This window comes from Pimephales promelas, chromosome 14 (genome assembly GCF_988280905.1).
Source record: "Pimephales promelas chromosome 14, fPimPro1.hap1.1, whole genome shotgun sequence".
In the NCBI taxonomy this organism is placed as follows: Eukaryota; Metazoa; Chordata; class Actinopteri; order Cypriniformes; family Leuciscidae; genus Pimephales; species Pimephales promelas.
The window spans coordinates 2,026,983-2,045,218 of record NC_142782.1 but is presented as its reverse complement, the minus strand read 5'-3'; the positions used below and the strand labels follow the sequence as shown (position 1 = coordinate 2,045,218).

The 18,236-nt window shown below is 37.7% G+C and overlaps 1 protein-coding gene and 1 long non-coding RNA gene across 2 annotated transcripts in view; both read left to right on the top strand.

Annotated features, from left to right (window-relative positions):
- LOC148973614 (uncharacterized) overlaps positions 1-18,236 on the top strand; it is a 543,652-nt gene that overhangs the window by 234,835 nt on the left and 290,581 nt on the right. The gene's annotated exons all lie outside the window — the stretch shown is intronic.
- nr6a1a (nuclear receptor subfamily 6, group A, member 1a) overlaps positions 1-18,236 on the top strand; it is a 40,127-nt gene that overhangs the window by 19,655 nt on the left and 2,236 nt on the right. The window contains exons 2-7 of the mRNA XM_039675028.2: positions 2,964-3,194; positions 6,614-6,669; positions 9,079-9,245; positions 10,369-10,578; positions 12,816-13,070; positions 16,239-16,360. Coding sequence (XP_039530962.1) covers positions 2,964-3,194; positions 6,614-6,669; positions 9,079-9,245; positions 10,369-10,578; positions 12,816-13,070; positions 16,239-16,360 — 1,041 coding nt within the window. The remainder of the gene's footprint in view (positions 1-2,963; positions 3,195-6,613; positions 6,670-9,078; positions 9,246-10,368; positions 10,579-12,815; positions 13,071-16,238; positions 16,361-18,236) is intronic.

Below are 18,236 nucleotides of genomic sequence, written 5' to 3'. Positions count from 1 at the left end.
TTGCCTGTTGCAATGTGAAAATGAGATAAATAATGGACACAAATGAAAAACATGAATTTGTTTATTTGATTTCATTCATTTATTTATTTATTGTTGCCAAATGGACAGATCTTTTTATAGTTTCCTCGTTAGCAAACGTTAGCCTAGCTAGCTTGCCAAGCTATTTTCATAAATAACGTTAATCTGTAAGATCGTTTGTACCTTCATCTGTGACTGGAGGCCACTGCAGTCACAGATCAAAAACCAACAAGTCATTCTGCCTGGCTGTAGCTGCCATCGAGGGTGAGTTCGCGTTATCACCGAGGTTTGTTTACATACCGGTGCATATGTCTATATGCCTGTGTAACAGCTCAGTAATGGCGTCGCCACAAGATGGCAGCCTACACAGAACGCTCGTCGGATTCGTCTATACAGCCGCTCTGGGGTAAACCGTGATGTCATCGTCCAGCTCAGCTCAGATCTCATATAATATTGTTGAGTATTAGTATCCACAAAAATAAACAAAACTGTTTTTAACATTGATAACAATTATAAATGTGAGCATCAGATCCTCATGTTAGAGTGATTTCTGACACTGAAGACTGGAGTAATGATGCTGAACATTCAGCTTTGATCACAGGAATTCACATAGAAAACAGATATTTGAAATTCCAATAATATTTCATGTTTTTACTGTATTTTTGATCAAATATCCGTTGAACAGCAGCGTATCTTCATAGCAAAGAAGTGAATGTACAGTGGATAGAAATGTACTTTCAAGCAAATATACAGAATTTTCTTCCTTGTGTGAATTTTGCTATAAAGCATGATGCAGTGGGATGTTGTAAAATGTAGATGTGACATCTCTCTTGCTCTCTTTCCATGAAATGCGGAAAAACCTCTAATTTTGTTTTCTTCCAGTTGCGCTCCATTTTTCTGGCTCCAGTTTCTTTCACAATATTGAGTTCCTCTAATCTATCTGGGATGCTGAGATGATGAAACTGATCAGGAATATTATTAATAAAGTGATCTTTAGTGCCAGAAGTGATAGTGATACAAACATATAATGTAACACAGAGTCAGCTTTGCAGCCTTGGCTAAATGAAGTTTACATGAGACTAGATAGTGATCTTTGATGTCATCGCTCTGCTGCAGAATTTCAACGGCATCAACATTGATTCCATGCGATAATATCGGATCTAGAGTATGATTATGACAATGAGTAGGTCCTGACACGGTCCTGAAACTCCAATAGAGATCAGAATGACTCTAAATTCCCATTCAACTTTTTTATTATGTGCACGACCTGTATATTAAAATCACCACCAGCAATAAGACTTTATCTGCAGCCAGGACTAACTCTCATAGAAAATCAGCAAATTCTTTGATAAAGTCTGTATGGTGGCCTGTATACAGTAGCCGGCACACATCTCAAACGTGTTTTATCATAGTGTTACATTAAGCACCAACACTTCAAAAGAATTATATTTGAAACAAGACTTCTAAGTAAAATAAAGATATTACTATAAATTATAGCAACAGCTCCCCCTCTGCTTTTCAGACGAGGCTCGTGTTTATAACAGTGATCTTGCTGTTATAAACATGATGAACATTATGAACATCTTGGGTGGACTCATTTAAAGTAATGCAATCGTGTGTGTGTGTGTGTGTGTGTGTGTGAGTGAGTCGGTGAATGAGTCGGTGAGTAAGTGAGTCAGTTTGTCAGTGAGTGAGTCAGTGAGTTAGTAAGTGAGTCAGTGAGTGAGTCAGTGAGTGAGTCGGTGAGTGAGTCAGTGAGTGAGTGAGTCAGTGAGTGAGTCAGTGTGTCGGTGAGTGAGTCAGTGAGTGACTTAGTGAGTGAGTCAGTGAGTGAGTGAGTGAGTGAGTGAGTCAGTGTGTCAGTGAGTGAGTCAGTGAGTGAGTCGGTGAGTGAGGAAGTGAGTGACTCAGTGGGTGAGTCAGTGAGTGACTCAGTGAGTAAATCAGTGAGTGAGTGAGTCAGTGAGTGAGTGAGTGAGTGAGTCAGTGGGTGAGTGAGTGAGTGAGTCAGTGAGTGAGTGAGTCAGTGAGTGAGTGAGTGAGTGAGTCAGTGAGTGAGTCAGTGAGTGTTGTGAGTGAGTGAGTCAGTGGGGGAGTGAGTGAGTCAGTGAGTGAGTCAGTGAGTGAGTGAGTCAGTGGGTGAGTGAGTGAGTGAGTCAGTGAGTGAGTCAGTGAGTGAGTGAGTCAGTCAATGAGTGAGTGAGTCAGTGAGTGAGTGACTCAGTGAGTGAGTGTGTGAGTCAGTGAGTGTGTGTGTGAGTGAGTGAGTGAGTCAGTGAGTGAGTGTGTGTGTGTGAGTGAGTGAGTGAGTGAGTGAGTGAGTCAGTGAGTGAGTGAGTGAGTGAGTCAGTCAATGAGTGAGTGAGTGTGTGAGTTAGTGAGTGAGTCAGTGAGTGTGTGTGTGAGTGAGTCAGTGAGTCAGTCAATGAGTGAGTGAGTCAGTGAGTGAGTGACTCAGTGAGTGAGTGTGTGAGTCAGTGAGTGAGTGTGTGAGTGAGTGAGTCAGTGAGTGAGTGTGTGTGAGTGAGTGAGTGAGTCAGTGAGTGAGTCAGTCAATGAGTGAGTGAGTCAGTGAGTGAGTGTGTGTGTGAGTGAGTGAGTCAGTGAGTGAGTGAGTGAGTCAGTGAGTGAGTCAGTGAGTGAGTCAGTCAATGAGTGAGTGAGTCAGTGAGTGTGTGTGTGAGTGAGTGAGTGAGTCAGTGAGTGAGTGTGTGTGTGAGTGAGTGAGTCGGTGAGTGAGTCAGTGAGTGTGTGAGTGAGTGAGTGAGTCAGTGAGTGAGTGTGTGTGTGAGTGAGTCGGTGAGTCAGTGAGTGAGTGTGTGTTTCCCTCAGATGAGCAGGCCGAGCAGCGCTATTGTCTAACTGTGTGTGTATGCTTGTTTCCCTCAACTGACCAGGTTGAGCAGCACTCATCTAATCTGTTTGTGTGTGTGTGTTTCCCTCAGATGACCAGGCTGAGCAGCGCTCTTGTCTGATCTGTGGAGATCGAGCCACAGGACTTCACTATGGCATCATCTCCTGCGAGGGCTGCAAGGGCTTCTTCAAGCGCAGCATCTGCAACAAGCGTGTGTATCGCTGCAGTCGCGACAAGAACTGCGAGATGTCCCGCAAACAGCGCAACCGCTGCCAGTACTGCCGGCTGCTCAAGTGCCTGCAGATGGGGATGAACCGCAAAGGTCAGAGGTCAACACACACAGATCACACTAGATTAACATGGCTAAAACATTCTCCGAATGCCTACATATACTACGCCCTAAAGTGTGTACTATTTTTATGAAGAAAAGGTCGATACTTTAGAGTGTGTAGCAGAAGAGTAGACAAGCTATACAATCGTGTCTTTAACTGTTGCTCTCCGTCACAGTAAACTGGCCTGTCAAAGATAAAATCCTCCACACGTCATCCTAGCGTGTTTCATGCGGAGACTCCTCATATTAATGCATGATGCATTTACAAGTTAACAGTCAAGCGGATCTTTATGAAAGTCCACATTTAAAACGGATTACATTAAATTAATATTTTTCTATCAGGTTAAACTTTGATTAGTCACTCAAACCTTTATCAAAACCACTCTGTCAGTCACACATATCCACCATGTTTTGTAGTTTTTGAACAGTTTTTACTGGTGTTTGTAGTTCCTCCTCCGATGCGCAGTGGGTTGTGGGTAATATTAGCTGTTATAATGAGCACGGATACACACTTAGAAAATCCAGTTGGGACACACTTATTCTAATCTCACACACTGTTTAGGATGGATAGTATGGATTCTTCTGCTGGTCGATCAGGTGACCTATAGATACAGCTTGGACTGGTATGAACTGGTCCAGAAGGGAAAACACATTAAACCAGCACTGCCCTCTAGTGACCATGTCTCACTTCAGATGACTGTGGTTATATTGGTTGTAGATGGTTTTATCAAAGCTCTTATGCATTTTTTTTTTCCATACAAGCTACTGTTTATACACTATAGCTGAGACACATACAGAATATTAGTTCGGTTGCACTTTATTAAGGTGCCATTGTTACAGTGTGATTATATATTTAATTAATATTAAGTAACTACATGTACTTATTATAGGGTTAGGGTTTGGTTGAGGGTTAGTTGCATGTAATTAAACATAATTTACTGTTATTACTAGTGTTACCGTTAGTTTCTACAAATGGTCAATGCAAAATCTTCCTAAAGACACAGAGATACAGAAATGCACTTTAGCATACTTTTAAAAACAGTGCTTATGGAAATAAGGTACTTAAATGGAAACTGAATGCAATGATTTTAGACATTTAATTACACTTCAACTGCAATTAAATGTATTATAGTTTAATGCAATTAGCTGGATTTTAGTGCTGCTTTTTAACCACAATCTGTGTGTGTATATATATATATATATATATATATATATATAATAATAATTACATAATTACTCCGGTTGTCTTTGAAATGTGGTTAAAGTGAACTGACAAGCGTTTATTGGTAAACTAAAATATATTTAGCTAAATTTAAATATAATCTATAAATTTGACACTTGCATATCATGTATTGAAATATATTCGTAATTACACACTTGTAATTGTTAGTTGCAATTTAATACATTTAGAGTATATTGTAGTATAATATAGTATAAATGTTATATTTTATAACACACTACAGTTGAAATTATAATTTCTTATCAAGATCTTCACATGTGCTTCAGTTTGTTAGTCAACACATCAAAATAAGTGAGTTTATTAATAAAAGTTTATTAAAACATGGTTTAAAAAGTACTTTAGTAAAACTTTCATTTGACATTATTATAAAGTGCATTCGGTTACACTTTATTATAAGGTGTTTAAGTACTGAGTAATAATAATTAACTACATGTAGAGTTAGGTTAAGGGTTAGTTGCATGTAATGCAATGCATAAATAACTGTTATTACTAAAGACACCGTTAAATAACAGTGTTACCTTGCATTTTTTCACTTAAGTGTGTCAAGAAACAGTTGCCTTTTATATCAGCAATATTATATTATCTGCAATTAGTAAAAAATAATACTAATAAGTTTTGAAGAACACTATTCGATACAATTTAGCACACTTTTTTTCACAGTGCATGTATAGTGCATATAACACTTGTTTACTGACACCTTCCGTTTACAGTAACGCATGCGACTGTTAATGCATCATTCATAGTAAGCCACGAGAGGTTTATTTAGAGTTTATTGTGGATTATTGTCCTAGAATGGGGCGTTTGCGTGATCGACAACACACGGTATTACTCAGTACATGCTATCGCCTCTCCGAACATGCCTACTCTACTTTTAAGGCTTATTGCTTTTTTATATTATGTGGGGAATATTAGACTCAAAACACTGATGTTAGGGAACTCTTATGATGCACTGTAAAAATGAATATGCTTTATCTATTAAAAAAAATATATATGGCGACAGATTACAAGCAATATCATTAATTAAATTTAACAAATTAGAATTGAGCAATAATAAATAAAATTAATTCCTTGTTAAAATGAGTAAAACTTACAACAACAACCAAAAATTCATAAATTTAAGTCGCCATTATGGTGATCGGTGTTTGTTTTAAAATGCCGGTTTTCTCCTTCAGTGACTTCAGTGTTGGCAATATAAAATAAAGAGTTCTTAATTAATCTTTGACGTCGGTCTGTTACATATTTTGGTGTAAACTTTACTAATTTTTAAATGGTTAACTTTTAAGGAATAATTTAATTAATTATTACTAGAGCCAGACCGATATATCTTGATATTATACAAAATAATTATATATAGAAATATTAGACATTTTCTAAACTATCGGTATCGGCAGTTATAATGGCCGATAAATGAATATTTCAAAAATACAAATAAAAACAGATGAAACACGCTTCAATCATCTCTCCTTGGCCTGTTAAATTGAAAATGTATGTTTTACAATTTGCAGTATGACGCAATTGCTAAATTATGGCTCATCATAGACTAGCTAACCTGACATTGTAATTATAAGGTAGATTATAAGGCAATGTAGGGACTAATTATTATTTTATTTATCAGAACTTTAATATATTTTGATGTTCCTCTGTTCTGTTGTGACAATAAATGAAACAAGTTTCTTTTTAAAATGCTTTATCATATTATTTTAGTTAAAACTCATAATTAACTACAAATAATTATGTTATGGAAATCTATTAATCTTTTGTTGCGCGTTTCTTAAAAAAAAACATAAATAAATAAAATATCGGCCGATATATCGGACTTTAAAACCAAAAAATATTTGTATTGGTATCGGCCTTCAAAATTCTTTATCGGTCGGTGTTATAATTATTACTCAATTCTAATTTGATAAATTTAATTTATAATATTGCTTGTAATCTTTTACCTCAATTCTATTGATTAGATAAAGCATATTCATTTTTACAGTGTCACAACACACCAAACGTCAATGTTCTGGCCAAAGAACCAATCCATCTTCATCTTTACATGGGGTTACACTTTGATTTTACGCTATTGTTTCTAAATGGCCTACATGAGGACCTCTTTAAATGTTGAAAAGAGGCCAAGCTCTGAAAAAATACTTCGTAAATGATGATTTGGTTTTGTGTTTTGCAGCGATCAGGGAAGATGGCATGCCGGGAGGAAGAAACAAAAGCATCGGGCCTGTGCAGGTACACACTTTTCTCAAAACTAAAGCTGATGAGATGGCCTGGCCTGATCTCTCTGTTCTTTAGCAATCTTCAATACTTGAATATCTTTTCATCACAACTTCTTTAAAGTCACAAGTTTCCGGCATTGCGTTCCTGCCCTCTCCAGTCGTGAATTGAGGAAATAGAGCTGATTAGTTTGTCGCAAATTAAAGAGGAGTTGTGGGATAAATAGCCCGCAGCGCCTTATGACCTTCGCCTAATTTAAAGATGTTATTTTCATTGGCGTCGTCGCTGTTCTCAAGGCCGGAGCTCCAGTGAATAGATTGGCGTGTCATTCTTCTCATTGTCAGCTGACCTTATATAATCCTGCTCTTCTACACTGGCGTTATGTGGATGTGAATGGCGGTTTTACAGCTGAATGTTTTAAATTCTCTTATCAGGCGAATGTGTCGTTTTGTGACTCTTGAAATGCCTAATAATTCAAAACTTGGCCTTTGATATGGAGGTGTGTGTTATTTTAGTTGTGTAGAGTTTAACTTGGTTGAGCTGAGTTTGAGCCTGGTTTCTCGTGTTTGTGTTAGACAGGACAAAGTGTGTTTAAAAGCGAAGCTTGTTGGTCCATAAAGCGCTCTTGTTTGCACCTGATCCCAGCACTAGAGAACGCGTCTTATTGACTCGGCCTAATTGCCTCCGCAACACACAATAGCAGTTTGCTTTACCTTTGACAAAATAAAACATTGTTAAAGATGGCTCGAACTCATCAATTGAATAAAAAAGGGAATTGCACGGCCTTGACTTAAACGCTGTTTTGTCTCTTTGTCGTATTCGCATTTAGAGCTCATGGAATCGCGCTTTGTGCACGGTCAATAGATAACGTCCTGCGGTCTGAATCGACTACGAGATGAAATCGTCAGACTCTCTTGTCAATCATTTTATCCCTTAAAACTTATCTTATTTAAAAGTTTTCCTTCTTCATGTCTTAAAGGGATACTCCACTTTTTTTGGAAATAGGCTCATTTTACCACTCCCCCAGAGTTTTACCGTTTTCGAATCCATTCAGCCGATTTTCTGATATTTAGAAGAATATCAGTAACCACAGTTTATGCTCTCATTGACTTCCATAGTATATTTTTTTCCTACTATGGAAGTCAATGAGAGCACACTCTAAAAAATGCTGGGTTGTTTTAACCCAACTTTGGGTCAAATATGGACTAACCCAGCCGTTGGGTTAAATTTTTACATTACATTTTTAACCCAACATTTTGGGTTTGTCCATATTTGACCCAAAATTGGGTTAAAACAACCCAGCATTTTTTAGAGTGCAGAAACTGTCTGTTTACCGATATTCTTCTAAAAATCAGAAAATCGGCTCAATGGATTCGAAAACGGTAAACTCTGGGGGAATTGTAAAATGAGCCTATTTCTAAAAAAAGTGGAGTATCCCTTTAAAATATCTTGAATGTAACTCGACACCCTTGCCTCATTTAGTATTACGCGGTTCTATGAATATGCAAATGAGCCCCGCCTCCACTCACTCACTCAGCTCAGAGATCCACTGGTTGATCTGATTGGTTACAAGGGCTATTTCAAATATTGAGAGGTGGGTACGAAATAGAGCCCGACCGATAAAGGATTTTGAAGGCCGATACCGATACGAATATTTTTTGGTTTTAAAATCCGATGTGCCGATAATTTTTTTTTCGAAACGCGCAACAAAACATTTCACAGATTTCCTTAACATAAGTTATTTGTAGTTATTTATGAGTTTTAACTAAAATATTATGATCATGCATTTTAAAAAGAAACTTTTTCCTTTTATTGTCACAACAGAACAGACTGATGATGGTGGCGTTAGCTAGCTTTGTGGTTAGCTAGTCTATGATGAGCCATAATTTAGCAATGGATGACGTCATACTGCAAAGTGTAAAACATAGATTTTCAATATAACAGGCCAAGGAGAGATGATACGTCTCATTGCTATTAATTGTTATTCAAGCAATGTATGTCTCGTGACCAACTCAACGAGTGTTGCCAACAGGAACGGTGTAGAGTGCCCTCTGGTGGACAAACTATACAACTCCAACACTCATGACATGGTTCAAGCGTGTTTCGTCCGTTTTTATTGTATTTTTGAAATATTCATTTATCGGCCATTATAACTGCCGATACCGATAGTTTGGAAAATGCCTAATATCGGACGATAATATTGGTCTGCCGATATATCGGTCTGGCTCTAGTATGAAATTCGCAAAAATTCACTGAACAATAATAAATGATAAACCTTTAGCCTTAATGAATGACTTCCTTTCAAATTTGGATAAAATTAGCAAATATGCTTGACCAACTTCAAAAGCATGAACAAGTTTTCATCATTTTCATCATATTTTTGCACCGTTTAGGAATTTAGATCAACGGTTTGTCTTTGCGCAGATTTCCGATGAGGAGATTGAACGGATCATGTCCGGACAGGAGTTTAAGGATGAAGCGAACATGCCGGAACACACTTGGGGAAACAACGGCGACAGCGACCACAGTTCTCCCGGCAACGGCGTCTCCGACGGGAATCAGCCCTCGCCCGTGTCCACACTTTCCTCCAAGTGAGTATTCCCGGCTCCAATGCAACAGTGTGGAATAATTCACGAAGCACGTGCAGCGATTAATCACATCCAAAATAAAAGTTTGTGTTTACATAATATATGTGGGGTGTGCTGTGTATAATTATTTTGGATATATAAATACACACACGTGAATGTATATATTAAAAAAATATTTGCATGTTTATACTGTATATATATATATATATAAATATAATAACATAATAAATAATTTTCTTAAATGCAGGTGAAACTCGATAAAATAGAATATTTTGCTGATAGCATACATGCCACACCGCATTGAGGCAGCATGATTATACTTTTCAGAGGGGCGGCATCCGCCAATTCTGTATTCGACTGATTTCATGTAATATTCTAATTTTGAATATGGGCTTTTCATAAGCTGTAAGACATAATAATCAAAATTATGTAAATGTACTTTATTTATATAGCACCTTATATCAACCGATAGGTGAACCAAAGTGCTTTACAACAGAATAAACAACAAATAAAAACTACCAATAACACAAATACAATAAAAAATGGGAGAAAAGTAAGAGGAATAAATAAAATAAAATAAAATCGATATAAACTTGCCATCACACTACTAGGTAATAAAGGCCATTTTAAAAGATGTGTTTTTAGTCTTGATTTGAAAAGGCCCAGGTCAGTAATAATACGCAACTCACTGGGGAGTTTAAAAATATTACAAATAAAAAGCTTGAAATATCTCACTTTGCATGTAATGAGTCTATATAATATATTAGTTTCACCTTTTAAGTTGAATTACTGGAATAAACACTGAAAAAAAAAAACTTTTGCACGATATTCAAATTTTTCGAGTTTCAACTTGTATATACATGCACGGGTGTGTCTTTATATATACAAAATAATTATACACAGTATTATGTAAACACAGACTTTTATTTTAGATACGATTAATCGTGATTATTCGCTGCCCAGGACTAAAAAAATTAATTTCCTTAGATGACGGCGTTCAGCTGCAATGCACATTAATTTAAAGAGTGGATTTCTTTGTATTTTCCTCAAATGCATTCAAATAAACATGTTCTGCATGTATGAAGTCCTCTGACGTTTATTCCTCTTCCTTTGCTTTCTCTCGCAGCCGCTCTGTGGAGCTGAACGGCTACACCGCTGCTTTCAGGGAACAGTACATCGGGAATGCGATGGCGCAGCATTATCAGTTCCTGCCTCACCTGTTCGGATACGCCGCGCAGCCGCGGAGTCTGTACCCGCAGAGCCATACGCTCATCAGCCAGCTGGTGGCAGCAGAGGAACTGGCCCCGCTAGCTACGCCAATGCTCATCGAGGACGGGTAAAGCACCCCTCAGTCTGCATTCACAAGCATCTTTATATTTATGTTTTGGCAATCCGGCCACACCAGCCGCGTTTCCGTCATAGATTTGCGCAAAACTTTTTAAAGATAAAAAACTATTGCCGTTTCCATTATCCGATGTTATGCGACTGAACGTCATTTTTTCCTCTCACAATAAATCATTCCAAACATCATGGCGACGGATATTAATAGGTTTATGTATATCGCAGCCACCACACTAGCCATTATTATAAACTGAAGGGGACATAGGCGTGTCTTCACGGTATTAATGGCAAGGAAAGACCTGAGAAATTGTGGCACTTCTTTGTTGTTTAGAATCCAGTATTCCCGTAATACTTTGTCTTTAATTCGTTTAATGAAGAGCGCTGCCTCGTTTTCTGTCCAAACATACGCTCTATCTTTAAAGAATGACCGACTTTTACGTACGTCAGGTGACTGTAAAAAAAATTATTAAAAAAAAAGTTTCCATTGCAATTTTGCTAAATATTCCTTTCGAATTGCCTGAAAAACACCTCATGCGAGCGAGGTTCATTTTTTGCAATATATGAGAGTTTTTGTGAAATTGACATGTTTCCATTTGAGTTTTTTGGATGAGTTTTAGAACGCTGTTTTTACAGTGAACACTGAGGTTTTTGAAAACGGTTACGCATGTTTAATCATGTGACGCATATTGTACTGATGGATATATCTGTAACAAGAAACGTTCTCTGAACTTTGGCTAAGTTAGGAACAAACGTTCCTCCAGTAACATTAATAGACTGTTTGTTCAGTTATCTGGTCTTTTTTGTTCTCAAAACGTTATCTATATATTCTTAATGGAAAGTTTTTTTTCTGAATCATTTTAGTTGGATATCCGCCTAACATTTTTTTTACGTGCTAATCATGTTAACAATGTGCTAAATCATGTTAACGACATAATAATAATGTTAGCAACGTGTTAAATCATATTATCATTATGCTAGCAACATGCTAATCAGCTAGCAACAGGCTAGCAGTGTGTTAAATCTTGTAAGCAACTTGTTAAATCATGTTATCATAATGGTACATCATGCTAGCAACATGTTAAATAATGCTAACAACCTAGACAGCAAACTGACATTGAATCAACGTGGATACGACGTCTCTCATGACATCGAAACAACGTTGATCTGGCATTGTTTTGCTCATCGAATTAACGTTGAACCAACGTCAGACGCGGCATTCTTCAAAGCTAAATGAAAATTGGTAATTGGTTTGCAATTGGTTTGCTTTCCTAACCTTGAAACAACGTTGATTTCAAGTTGATTTTCCGTTAGTTTTGAAGAATGACGTTGGTTCAACGTTAATTCGATGAGCAAAACAATGTCAGATCAACGTTGTTTCGATGTCATGTTTCCGCGTTGATTCAATGTCAGTTTGCTATCTGGGAACATGCTTACAATGTGTTAAATCATGCTAGCAACATGGTAAATGTTGACAACATGCTAAAAAATGCTAGCAATGCATTAATTCTTATTTACAATCTGTTTAATAATGTTAGCAACGTGTTAAATCATGCTAGCAATGCGTTAATCATGTTAACAATGTGTTACATATTGTTTGCAAAAATGCTAATAATGCTAGCAATATGCTTGCAATGTGTTTTAATGATGTCAAATCAAGGTATTAATGTGTTAAATCATGTTAGCGACATGGTAAATAATGCTAGCAATGGCTTGGGGCATAGTAAATCAGGCTAGCAACATGTTAAATCTTGTTAGCAGTGTCAGTGTCATGACTGCTGTTAACAACATGCTAATCAGGTAGCAACAGGTTATATGTTTAATGATGTTAGTGACATGGTAAGAAATGTTAGCAAAATGTTAAATCCTGTTGGCAACATGTTAAATTATGTGAGCAAAATGTCAAATAATGCTAACAACATGTTAATCAGCTAGCAATGTGTTAAATCTGGTTAGCAACTTGTTAAATCATGTTAGCAACATGATAAATTATGTTAGCTGAATGCTAAATCATGCTAACCACATGCTAGCAATGTGTTAAAACTAGCTAGCAATTAGAGTTTGAGGCAGAAGTATAAATTGAGCTTAAGATGATTTTAGTGTGGAAAAAAAACTTTTAGAAAAGCTAGTGTGGACGGAGAGTGCTTTAAAACAAAAACGCTGACTTGAAAAGCATCCGAATTAACAGCCACGTGAACCGTCACTCATAGCGCTCTCTCTATCTGTCCTGCGAAGCTATCGGGTCACTCAGGTGGAGCTGTTCGCGCTGTTGTGTCGGCTGGCAGACGAGCTTCTCTTCAGGCAGATCTCCTGGATCAAGAAGCTTCCCTTCTTCTGCGAGCTGTCCATCGAGGACTACACGCGTCTCCTGAGCGCCACCTGGCAGGAGCTGATCCTGCTGGCCTGTCTGACGGTCTACAGCGCTCAGGTGCTCGGAGACCTCGCCGGCGTCACCGACAAATACACCCCGACAGACGAAGAGCTGCAGAGGTGAGGAACACACACACTGGGCCCTATCACACACCGGTGCAGTGCAGCGCCAGGCGCGACGCTAGTGTGTTTTGCTAGTTTCAGCCCAACGCAGTTATCATTTTCACGTCCTGCGCCACGTTGTTTATATAGCAAATGCATTAGCGCTCATTTGTGTGACCATGGGCGGCTGGTCTGAGAACGAGGTGTGTGTTCAGATGCATTGTTGGTGTTTTGCTATTCTGAGGAACTGAAATAGCTATTGACTATACTATATAGCCTATACTTGAATATACTATATAGCCACCCTGCTGAAAAATCCAGCTAAAACCAGCCTAGGCTGGTTGGCTGGTCTTAGCTGGTTTAAGCTGGAAGTAGCTGGTTTTAGTTGGTCACCCAGCCTGGCTTAGCTGGTCAAGCTGGTCTCCCAGCCTGACCAGCTAAGACCAGCCTGACCAGCTGAAAAAGTGTTCAAAACCCCTCTAAAACCAGCCTGATAAACCAACTATAACCAGGCTGGGAGACCTTTAGCTGGATTTTTCAGCAGCATTGACCAACAAAAACCTGCTCTAAAGTCGACGGCGCAATATTTTTTTGTAATTTTAAGAGCGCGTAAGTAATATGTGCCTATACACTCTGCTTATTTTACACACTAACACACACACCCACACTCAAAGTCACAACAAACACACACACACTCAAAGTCATAACAAACACATTCAGGGCAAAGCACACAAACATGCCAAATATTTCAAATAAAAGGATTACAATGTAAAAGATTATTATTGTGTACATAAAGATATGGTGGAATCCGGCTTGTCCCCGTAGATGTTCAGCTTTAACCACAGAAAACACACACACACACACACACACACACAGCTTTAAAGGAGTAGTTCACTTTTAAAAAAAACGTTTGCTGATAATTTACTCGCCCCCATGTCATCCAAGATGTCCATGTCTTTCTTTCTTCAGTCGAAAAGAAATTAAGGTTTTTGATGAAAACATTCCAGGATTTTCTCCATATAATGGACTTCAATGGGGACCAAACGGTTCAAGGTCCAAATGAGAGTTTCAGTGCAGCTTCAAAGGGCTTTAAACGATTCCAGACGATGAATAAGGGTCTTATCTAGCGAAACGATCGCTCATTTAATAAATAAATAACAAAGTTTAAGTTTTATAAGCTCAAATGCTCGCCTTGCTCTGTTCTGTGATGAAACTCTTTTTCGAAATCTTTTTTCGTGTCATTTGGTTCATTCAACGAACGAAATGAACAAATTGACTCGGAAAAAGATTCGTTCATTTTGATGAACGAGTTCGAACGGTAGAGTCACGACCCTTTTAGACCAGCGCCGGGAGCGCCGACCATTTTTCCCATCATTAAACGAGCAAAAGTGGATTCGGACACTTGCTCCGTGCGCTCAGATCGTTAAAATAGGGCTCCTTATGTCACCCACCTTTTATTCCCAGCCCTGTTTGAATCATTAAAAGGAACTGAATTAAAACGCGGACCTGAGGAATATCTCCTCCCGCTCTCGTGTGCTTGTTTTATATCACTGCAGCTAGACGGCTCTCCATGCTTCAGATACGCTCAGGCATCTGTGTGTGTGTGTGTGTGTGTGTGGGAGAACGGCACAGCCTCATCTCGTGTCTATCTGTATGTCTCCATCTCCTCAGAAATCAGGATTTTATGGCTTCCTAAGTGTGTGTGAGAAACTTTGAAAAGGTCTTTTCAAACAACATTTTTTTCCATTTTTTTCTTTGTTTTTTTCCCCCTATAACAGATTCATTATAACAATCTGAATGAAAAGTTTAATTAAATTTGTATAATATTATTTGTTATAATATACATTTTAGTAGTAAATAATAGTTTAATAATGCATTTAAAATTATTATTCAAATTTAACTTTTTCTTTTTTAAATGTTTTCTCTCTCTCTCTCTCATATACTATATATAGATTTAAAAAAATAAAATTAATAGAAAATTGTAATGAAATAAATGAAAATGAAACAAACACTTATTTTACACCATTTTAGTGTATAAGCATACGAGTGTGTATATATAAATATATGTATATATATAAATGAATGTGTGTGTGCTTCATACACCCGTAGCCTGAAGAACGAAACAGTAGAGCTGACGTGGAGGAGGGGAGTGTATGTAGTGTGTGTAAATTAGTCTGCGATCACCTGACCTCTGACCCGCCTCTTCTGGATAGATTTACTGTTGCATGCTGGGTCTGAGGCAGCGAAACGCTCGCTTTTAATGGTGCAGGTACACGCCGAAGGTCACGACCCACCTTTAGGGAGACGGTTCAAAGAGAGCGTCGTTAGCAAAGATAACCGTAGAGACTGATCAGATTCAGATGGTGCTGGGTAAGTCTTCATGAAGTGATGTAGCACCAAGATACTCTATCGCTAAAACATTACATACGGTCTCCCACTCAAATGTGTTCGTATTATCTCATTAGTAACATAAATTAAGCTCATAAAGTCTGGTTTAATGGCTAACAGGATGTGGAATCAGGCGATAAGATTTCTCAGAAACTGGTTTATTAAAAACTCTCACGTGTGGATGTCGGCTCCTGTGAGGAGAAGCTGTTCACAGTCGCACCGAGAACGAGGACTATAACGATTAACACGTCTACTCTAGCAGGATGGATTCTGATTGGCTGTCAGTGTTTTACATTGATCAGCTGGATAAAATCGTTCTGAAAGTGATGTCAACTATGTGCATTTCCTATTATATTTGTGATGTGAGCTATTCTGTAATATTGAGAATGATTTTTAGAGCTATATCTGTATAGTTATTGTCCTTGGCGTGAACGGGCCTTTACTCTTCTTCAGCATTTCATTTACAAGTGAAACTGGAAAAATGAGAATGTTAATATTTCAGTAATTCAACTTAAAAGGTGAAACTAATATATTATGTTGACTCATTACATGCAAAGTGAGATATTTCAAGCCTTTATTTGTTATAATTGTGATGATTGTGGATTACAGATATGAAAACCTTTTCACAATATTCTAATTGTGAATTTGGGGTTTTCATAAACTGTACGCCATAATAATCAAAATTATAACAAATAAAGGCCTGAGGGGCCTGTAAGGTCATCTGTGAAATCTGTAGTGTATTGATGGATTGTGTGTGTGTGTGTGTGTGTGTGTGTGTGTGTGTGTGTGTGTGTGTAGTTTCAGTGAGGATGGGATGGAGGTGATGGAGAAACTGATATATCTGTTCCGTAAGTTCCACCAGTTGAAGGTCAGCAATGAGGAGTACGCCTGCATGAAGGCCATCAACTTCCTCAACCAAGGTAAAACACCACTGAGACGCATTCATTCGTATTCACAATATATCGAAATACAAAAATCCAACAATTTGTATCATGGATAGTGACTGGATTGTGTATAATTCATCCAAAATGAAAATTACTATGTGAGAAAAATTCATGTTTTCAGAGTTTTAGTGTCAATACTGCATTAAACTGCCATATATAATGTTGAATATAATAATGCAATGGGGGATATTTGTGGGTCCTGATAGTGATGATGCCAAATGTCGGATGTTACCAGTAAAAAATGGCCGACGTTATTTTAAATATATCTAGTCAGTGACAGAGTTCAAGCATATTCATCTGAAATAATTCTGTATTTTCAGCTTCAGAATCATGAATATGTTCATTCTGGTGTCTCTATTGTCCTGTGCGATGAAGTCTATTCATTTACACACACAATGTAACACCAAATTTAGCATTGTCTTGAAGTATCTCAATATTATCGTATTGAGAGTTCAGTGTCGTGATATGTATCGAATCGTGAGATTTAAGTGTCATTACACCCTTAGCATTTACCTTGCAATACAGCAGACTTTACAGGCCTCGATGTTAATGCTGGACTGAGACAAGCGGATTTGTTTAAGGGAAAAGTGAAAGAGTATTTGACTTGACAAATAGGCTGATTAAAACGCCAATAACAAACAAACAAAACAAAAACTAGGGAAAACTTGCAAAACGACAATTGATAGTGGATAATAATGTGTGTAATGTACTGACGCTGTTGAGGCTAGCGCAGACTAACGAGTTAACATACTGAGGTAAAAATTTGAATTTTGTGGAATTTTTATAATTATATATAATTATAACATATGAGACAGTTAAGCAACATTACACGATTAAGAGCGCTGTTTTCCTGAATACCATCATGATGACACTGATTTCATACAACAGTTCAAAAAACAAGAAGTTAATATTAAGTCACATAAATTTCTGATGTATTATTGAGTCTTTTTGTACTATTTCAGCTGCGAAAATAGATCCAAAGATCCTAGCAGAACCACGGCGCGTCTCACAGCATCTCACCCCATTACCGAACGATCCAGCGTTTTGAACGAATCAGCCGTTTGAATCAATGACTCCCTCATAAACTGCCTCGTTCTTGAACAAATCAGCCGTTTGAATCAATGACTCGCTCATAAACTGCCTCGTTCTTGAACAAATCAGCTGTTTGAATCAATGACTCGCTTATAAACTGCCTCGTTCATGAACGAATCAGCCGTTTGAATCAATGGCTCACTCATAAACTGCCTCGTTCTTGAACGAATCAGCCGTTTGAATCAATGACTCGCTCATAAACTGCCTTGTTCTTGAACAAATCAGCTGTTTGAATCAATGACTCGCTCATAAACTGCCTCGTTCTTGAACGAATCAGCCGTTTGAATCAATGACTCACTCATAAACTGCCTTGTTCTTGAACAAATCAGCCGTTTGAATCAATGACTCACTCATAAACTGCATCGTTCTTGAACAAATCAGCTGTTTGAATCAATGACTCACTCATAAACTGGCTCGTTCTTGAACAAATCAGCTGTTTGAATCAATGACTCACTCATAAACTGCCTTTTTCTTGAACGAATCAGCCGTTTCAATCAATGACTCACTCATAAACTGCCTCGTTCTTGAACAAATCAGCTGTTTGAATCAATGACTCACTCATAAACTGCCTTGTTCTTGAACGAATCAGCCGTTTGAATTAATGGCTCACTCATAAACTACCTCGTTCTTGAACGAATCGGTCATTAATTATGAAAAGTAGCATTTTGTTCTTAAAATTCCTTATTTCTATATTTACATCTTGTAACATTATCTAATGCAGTTCAAACTGCATCTGGAAGTTGTAACTCAGTTACAACAG